This window comes from Hyperoodon ampullatus (genome assembly GCF_949752795.1).
Source record: "Hyperoodon ampullatus genome assembly, chromosome: 14".
NCBI lineage: Eukaryota > Metazoa > Chordata > Mammalia > Artiodactyla > Ziphiidae > Hyperoodon > Hyperoodon ampullatus.
The window spans coordinates 45,375,010-45,383,181 of record NC_136927.1 but is presented as its reverse complement, the minus strand read 5'-3'; the positions used below and the strand labels follow the sequence as shown (position 1 = coordinate 45,383,181).

The 8,172-nt window shown below is 52.6% G+C and overlaps 1 protein-coding gene across 1 annotated transcript; it reads right to left on the bottom strand.

Annotated features, from left to right (window-relative positions):
• KCTD7 (potassium channel tetramerization domain containing 7) lies at positions 1–6,821 on the bottom strand (the record flags this gene model as incomplete). The annotated part of the gene is made up of 4 exons (XM_079718886.1): positions 1–377; positions 812–990; positions 4,106–4,275; positions 6,678–6,821. 4 exons carry the CDS (start codon positions 6,819–6,821, stop codon positions 1–3), a joined length of 870 nt encoding a protein of 289 aa, XP_079575012.1.
• Positions 6,822–8,172: the final 1,351 nt, after the last annotated feature.

The following is an 8,172-nucleotide window of genomic DNA, read 5'->3' as shown; positions in this document are numbered from 1 at the left end:
TCACCACCACGTGATCTTGAACTCATAGATGGGGCGCTTGCAGTAGTAGTGGTTGATGAGGTGCTTGTCACACACCCCGATGCACTGGTGGTCCACGGTGAGGCCCTGGGCTGAGAGGTCCGTGACCAGGCAGTGCAGCAGGTCATAAACGTCAGCCACGGCCTCCCAGGGCCCGAAAGACACATCCACTTCGCAGTGGTGCTCAAAGAGCTGCCCGTCACTCTCGCTCCGTTCAAAGCGCAGGGAGCTGAGAAGCGGACACTCGTAGGGGGTGATGGGCATCTCCTCCTTGAAGACACAGACCTTGAGCTTGGCAAAGCGGGCCTTCCGCTGGACGGCGCGCAGCCGGGCAATCTCCACAATCCGCTCCAAATGGTCTGCAGGGGTGAACACGTCACCCATCAGTGGGACGGGGGGGGTGGGGCGGGGCACAGAGAGAGCCCCAGTGACGGTGGACCCAAGAGGGAAGAGACAGATCCCAGGGGAAGGGACTCTGGGCCCATGAAGGGCACAAACTTAAACAGGAATCATGGTTCTGCAGGGCAAAAGGAAACAAAGGGGATGGGATGAGTACCACCCTTCTGAAATGCGATTTGATGACGTTGCAGGCAAGGTGGTCCCTATTTCATCTGAATCTTCCTGCGGGACTGGGAGGGCAGCAGGAAGGGAAGCAGGATCCTCTCCCATCTTGAGTAGGACAGGTGTCTTGGTGAGCCACGACCCACTTGCTCTGGTGGAGACCTCAGCACTGACAGATGCCTCGCTACCCTCCCTCCTCACACCCCGACTGCCCGCACAGTGAACCCCTCACCTTTGTAATAGGGCATGAGTCCCAGAAACGCCTGGCGCACTTTCTCCCCCTTCAGTGGCTGCATGTTCTCCAGCTGCTCCAGGAGGGGCCCGATGGCATAGTACTGGGCCTCTTTGTACACGGCCCGCACGCGCTCCCGGGGCGGCAGGTCCCCCGAGCGCAGGAAATTCAGCACATCTCTGAGCAAGAAGGAAAGAGGGTTGGTGAGAAGGAGTTAATGGATCCGGACAGTGCCACCCAGTGGTTAGAGCACAGGATCTGGACCCAGATGGCCAGCTGTGTAACCTTGGGTAAGTGAACTTAACCTCTCTGTGCCCTTTCTCCTCTGTAAAATGGGGGAAAATAAGAAAAGTACCCCATAATGTTATGAGGGGATTAAATAAGTTAATACATAAAGTGCTTAGAAAATACCTGGCACAGAGCAAGCCCTCACTAAGTGTTAGTAGTTGTTATTGTATCATTATTATTATAATTATTAAGTATATATAGGAAAAATGGGAAGATATGATATCTAGCCCCTTAATTATATTTTGAATTGAGGTACAGATAATAGCCAATAAAGGTACACATCTTAATGGTACAGGTCAATTACTTTTTCACGTATGAATATACCCACACAAGCACCACGTACCATCAAGATACAGAACATCTCCATCTAATTAAAGTTTCCCTGTGCCTCTTCCCAGCCAATCACTACAGAGGCAACCACTCTAACTTCTAATTCTATCAACAAAGATTAGTTTTGCCTCTTCTTGAAATGCACGTAAGTGGAATCACACAGTATGTTCTCTTTTGTGCCTGGCTTCTTCCCCTCAACCTAGTGTTTTTGAGATTGATTCCCTACGTCATCATGTGTAGCAGAAGTTTCCTTCCTTTTATTGCTAAGTAGCATACCGTTGTATGGATACACTATAAACTATTTACCCATTCTCCCACTGATGGACATTTGAACTGTTTCCAGTTGGGGTCTCATAAGAGTAAAGCTGTGATAAACATTCCCTGTAAACTTCTTGTGGACTCAGGCACCGATTCCTCTTGGGTAAACATCAGGAGGAGAACTGTTCGGTCATAAGTGCCTGTTTGACAAAGTGGTTGTAGCATTTTATTCCCACCAGCCACGTGGAAGAGTTCTGCACTCCCCACAGATCCATGCCATCAGTATCATCCTGTAGCTATACAGAGAAGAGGAATGCCTAACCCTGACACCTGAACAAACTGGCTTCAGGCGGGAACAAAAAATCACATACTGCACTTTCTTAAAATAACAATTCAGTTCTTTTAATTCTCTCTTCAGATTCTTTAGGGCTGAAAGTAATCAGACCCATCACTGGTAGGTGTGGGAAGGGCTTTTCTGTGAGGATGTATCAGTAAACCCCAAGACCAAGCTGTTACCTCAATAGTGAGTCTATGACCATGAAGCAACACCAGCCAACACTCACCAAGTATTAACCTGTGTCAGTCACTGTTCAGGAGTTATCCCATTTAATCCTTCCAACGACATGGGGTAAGTGCTTTCTTACGTCCGTTTTATAAATGAGGAAAAAGTGGGGCTCAGAGAGCTTAAGGAACACCCTTGCTAAAGGAGCCACAGCTAGCCAGAGGCCAGATGCAGACACAGGTGAATCCAAATCCACACCCACAGTGGTCCAGACTCCAGTCCAAGGCGCTGTGCACTGATCACAATGGGAAAGTGCCCCAGGTGGAGGCCCAGGCCCAGCCTCGTGAGCTCACCCGCAGAGAAATGCCCTAAACCCCTATTTTATTTTATCTGAATCTTTCAACAGCTTCATAGGCTGCTGATGAATCTTAGGCCACTGGAGTCCAGCAGCCTGAGGATAAACACAATACCCTGCTTGCTGCCACGCCCTTGCCTGGCCCTGCCACTCTCCAGCTGTGACCACCTGGGTATGGGCGCATCAGCCTAGGGCCAAACCGGGTTCCCCCTCCCCGTCACTCCTTCCAAAATCAGTCCTCTAGGATCGTAAGCAAATCTTGGTGAGTCCTGAAAAACATAACCCCGGGCAAGGCCCAGTGAAGAGCGCTGTGGGAGCTGCCAGCCGGGGCCAAGCACTTTCCTCTCCCAAACAGCCTGCAAACAAAAATCTTTTTATAGCTCTGCAGAGCGATGTGACACTTTTGTTTTCTCAGCACTGGAGGCAGCTGACCGCCCAGTGGGGAAACCCAGATGCTTCAGAGCAAATTATTTGACGAGGCTCCTTTCTGAGGATGAAAATGACCCTTCTCCCAGTGTGGGCAATCCTACTTGGAGGCCGGCACAGAGACGTAGTGGTTGGAGGGTCTCCTTTTGTTCAAGGTCAAAGACCGTGTTAGTTCTCCAGTCATCTCCAAAGTTAGACGGATGGGGCAAAGAGTTTCAGCCACATACTCTGAAAGGACCTGGCCAGGGGTCACACCAAGACTCTTTATTTAATCCACATGACAGGCCTGCAAGGCAGCTATAATTACTTCTCATTTCACAAACAAGGAAACCGAAACATAAAGTCTTTAAATTGTTTATCTGTACGGTTGTCAGAAGTCCTCTCTTGGGAAGGGCTATCTTTTTTTGAGATTGTGTTGTTCCATGTTTTACTGTTAAAATGACAGTAACAATTGAAAGTGGGGTTTTTTGTGTTTTTGTTGTTTCATTTTTGCGGGGTTTTTTTTTGGCTGCACGGTGCGGCACGCAGGATCTTAGTTCCCCCACCAGGAATTGAACCTGTGCCCTCTGCAGTGGAAGCATGGAGTATTAACCACTGAACTGCCAGGGAAGTCCCTGAAGGTGGTTTTTTTTTTAAAGACTTGGCAAAATTACAGGATGGCAACCCTATGTTGGCCCTTCCCTCACCTTTTTTTGTCCTATTTATTTGTTTTAAACTATTGAAAGAAGTTTGGGAACCACTGCCACACCCCATGTTTCTCCCTAACAGCGATGCCGAGCCCCAGAATCTGGATCTGAGGGTCTTCTCCCAGAAGCTGTGTTGGAACTCCCCCGCCTCTCGGTGCGGTCACACCTATTCCACAGGGATGACAACTTCCCAGTATTAATTTGCATAGCAGAGAATCAGTTTCATCACATCCAGCCAATGTGTGTTACCTGGGATTTCTCCGGCTGTCCTTGCCTCCTCTGGGAAAGAAACTAAGAATTCTGATCCAATTCAATATGTACATTTATTAAATTCCACCAGCAGGTTATCTCCTCTTCTAGGTGTTATGGAAGACATTAAAGTCCCATGCCCAAGCCCGGGCCGCTCACTTGCTAGGACCCTGCAGTTGACAGCAGAGGGAGGAACGTACCCGAAGTGCGCACCATCCCGATCAATGAAGTAGCGGCCCTCGGCATCCGTGGGGATGTAGTGCCGCCCGCTGAACATGGCCGCCAGCATGGTGTCCTCGTAGCGCCGCAGGGTGGACAGGCGTGTGGTGAAGTGAGCCCCTCCGATGTTAAGGGGGACAACCTCAGGGAACTGGGGAGGAATCACCAGCACTTTCAGCCCCACAGTGGGGAGGCAAGCCGGGGCTGCCCCGTCTGCCGCCTTCCTGGGTCTGATGAGCGCCACCCGAGGCCGAAACCCAGGCATCTTTCTGACCGCTTCTCTCTCCTCCCTTCCCCTGCAATCGTCAATTACCAAGTCCTCCCCATCCTCCCACAGCTCTTAAATCAGGTCTCTCCACCGCAGTCCTACAATCTCTGCTCTAGAGTTCAAAGCCTTTACTGTCCTCCTTCCACTTCGTGAACTCTCCACCTTTGTGCCCTTGCTCATGCTGTCTTCTCCGTCCCCAGTGCTCCTGCTACCCTCCCTCTGTCCATCCAGCAAATGCAATGGCCCCATCTGGCAGTGTGCGCTGTTCACTGCACAAGGGCACCTGCGTGAGCGGGGTCTGCCAGCCCAGCTGTGCACCCTTTTGCTAATTCACACCAAGGCGCCATATTGGTTAGCAGCATCCACTCATTCTAAGAGCTTCTATTCAAGGTCCCCTACTCCGTGAGCATTTCTGCTCTGTTGTCCTTTGCCTGCCCCAAGATAGGGTTAACTGAACACTCCCACCATTGTGCCTTCACTGTATCCACATTCTCCTGTATAATAGAGCTCTGCACAACGGGCGCTTTGTGCTATTGGTGGTTATTATTGCCCAAGTTTCCCGAGGGCAGGAACAGCATCTTGTTCACCTATCCTGAGGCCACCCAGAGCAGGGCCCACAGATGTTTGTTGAATAATGTCAGGCATCCACTCCTCATCCTCTGTACCTCTCCACTTCTCTCCTTAATCTGTGCAGGGAGATTAGTGCCCAGTCCAGCTACGGTTCTGGAGGCAAGGGCAGGGAACGATGGTACCTACATTTGCCCTGAGAAGCTCTAGGGTCTCCCTAAAATGCTCAGGACCTTTATTTATTTTTTTAAATCTCTTGCACTGTTTGTGGTTTTGAAAGAAATGAGGCCAGTTCTCCCTAGTTTTCCCACAAACCTCCTCCAGATTAACTAAAATTTTATCCCAGTGCATACTTTTCAATATTACGACATCTCTCTGGCTCTGTGAAAGTCTAGTGTATTTATCTAGACAGTCCTTCCCGACTTTCAAATCCTTTGTGAAATAAAGTAGGATACAAATACATTACATCGAAGTTGCCCAGTGTCTTGTGCAGTGCCTGGCTCATAGTAAAGCCCCAAATATGCACTGAATGGATGAATGAAACCGACAGGCACTTACAGTTCTGTGAATGTAGGTGCTGTTACTCTTCTGCACCCAGAGGACGGGAAATGCCTTCTGCTTATTCTATAGCTAGCTCCTCTAAAACTATTTTATGTGCATACCAAGGACCCCAATATTATTTGGAGATAATAATACTTTACATTACTCACATGGAGCCATGTAATTTGTGAAAGAGCTGGCACTGGAGTGCTGGCCTATAGTCTCTGGGTCCTGTGCTTTTTTCCTCAAGCCACACCGTCTCCCCAGTGACAGTGCACAAAAAATGGCACCCTGGGCCTCCAACGGTTCCTTTTTTTTCCAATTACAAAGAGTCCTTCTGGAGCTTTGCCCATTTTCACAACTGCCCCACGATGTTTAGAGTACTGGCTCGTAACCCAAGAGGACACTACAGTTTCCCGAGAGCCTCACCCAGCCCCACCCATCGTGCCCCTCTGGGTCTCAGTCCCTTCACCTAGGACTCCACAGGTCATGTCTGCCACTACCTTAGCCCCTACCTCCTAGCCTGTCTTCACTGCCCAGCAGAGCCCCACCTTCCCTCCTTTCCCTTCTCTTGAGGGTCATTTCAGGTGTTCCTATGATAGTGTCACATGCATTAAGTAAGACCAGTGGAAGCCACTGTGCATCACAGCACAGCAGCTAGGAGGGAAAGCCATGGAGTTGTCAGGTGAGTGAGGCCACATCTATTAACTGGCCTGCGTCTTATCTGCACACAGCCCCTAACCCCACTCTCTGGGCAGCTGGAGACTGGGTTTGGGCAACCACTGAGGCCTCCCCTTGGATTCTCTAGGAGACACTATCATCTCTTGGGGCTCCAAGGGCCCCTTCCCAAGGCCTACCCTCCCTCCTCCAGTAGGTAAGGTGGGACATAGGGATGGGAGTACCAACCCTGCAGGCAGTGAATGCTGGAAGGAGGGGGATGGGAGGGCCAGGTGCCGCCTGGGGCAGACACACCTGGTGCATTTCGGGGGGCGGGGGCGGGGGGTGGGTGGGAGCGGGGTGGGCAGGGGAGCACGGCTCCTCTGCCGCCGCCCTCGGCCCGACCCCCACCCCTGCCTCAGAGCTGCAGCGTTGCTCACATCCCAAGGTCAGCTCTGCCTGGCACCGGCTCCTCGCCCCGCGCCCCTTCCCGCGCCCCCGCACGCCCTCGGTCCAGGTACCTCCTGCGGCAGGAGAGGCAGTGCGTGCCCCGCCTGCGTGGCTGTCGGGGTGGCCGGCTCCAGAAAGTCGTCTTCGGCGTCGGAGCTGGACATGGCACCGTCCGGGCGACGGCTGTCTGGCTCCCGCCCCGTGACTACCACCATCCCTCTGGCTCTGGGCAGTGGGCGCGGTTTCAGGCGGGCGGGAGGGCGGCGGCCCGGGCACTAGCACCCAGCAGCGCCTGGCATGACGCGGCGCGGCCGACGGGCGGGGCCGGAGGGGCGCAGAGCGCAGCGCGCGCGGGCCGGAAGGCCGTCGCTCCCTCAGTGCCGACGGTCTCGCCGACCACCCTGACGACCGCAGGGCGACCGCCCTGACCCGGTCGCCTCCCGCTATTGGCCGAACCCCCGCTGGCCTCCTCCCCTGATTGGCAGGAAGCTCGCCCAGTCGCAGAGCAGGCAGCGCTTTCAGCCAGCGTCTAAGTGGCCACCGGGAGCCGGACCTGCTGGCCTGCCCTGCTCTGATTGGCCCTCTGGCCAGCAGGCGCACCCTCTCCACCCGCTAACACTGGCTCGGCGCGCTGGGTGCGTGCGAGGCCACCTCCTCTAAGCCAGGCCTTCTTATAGGCTTGGGGAGTGGCTCCCGCGTCCAGGTCAACACCTAGAAACCTGAGACGAGAGAGGGCTCGTGACTTAATCGTTCATTCGTTTCCAGGGCAACGGGTCCTGGGCATCCCTGGGCGTTGAAGGCCAGGGAAATCTGGGAGGACCAGGTCGCCTCAATGGAGAGCCTGAGCATCCTTTCCTGAAGGATTGTGAGGGAGGACGGCTGAGGTCACTGGGGTTGTAGGAGAGTAAGGGCAGCACTGCGACAGGGGCTGGCTCTCCTCTAACCACAAGGGTAAAACCTGGGTCTCCAGTCTTTCCTGATTGAATCAAGCAGCAGTCCGAAAAAGAAAACTCAAAATAGGGGCAGTTGAGTTCAATTAAGAATGACAGTGACTCTCCACCCTCTATGTGTCAGTTCTTCTGCTGGGCACCTGGAGACACAGATGGAAATAGGCCCTGTCCAAAGAAGCTCACAGGCTGCTGAGGCAGAGTCCAGCCTGGTCCAACACATCTGTCTGCAGCCTTGGATGCCGTGTTCCCTGGTATGACAGGGTCAGCTCAGAGACTCTCCTAGGGGGTCAAGGTTTTAGCTCTTCAAACCATTTTTACACCCAATTCCTCATTTGAATCTCACATTGTTGTGACAGAAAAGGAAACTGAGGCCTAGAAGATTAGAACAGCTTCAGGGAGGTCAGCCGTGAGCAAGAGGCACAGCACTTCCTCTTTGGACCAATCACACTCCCAGCTGTAGGAGTCTCCTAGGTCAGTGTTTTCTCCAAATATACTTGCATCAAAAGCACTGAAGGGAGAACTTGTTAAAATACAGATTCCCAGCCCTACCTCCAGAGAATCTGATTTAGTCCATCTGGGATGAAGCCCTTGAATTTGCATTCCTAACAAACTCCCA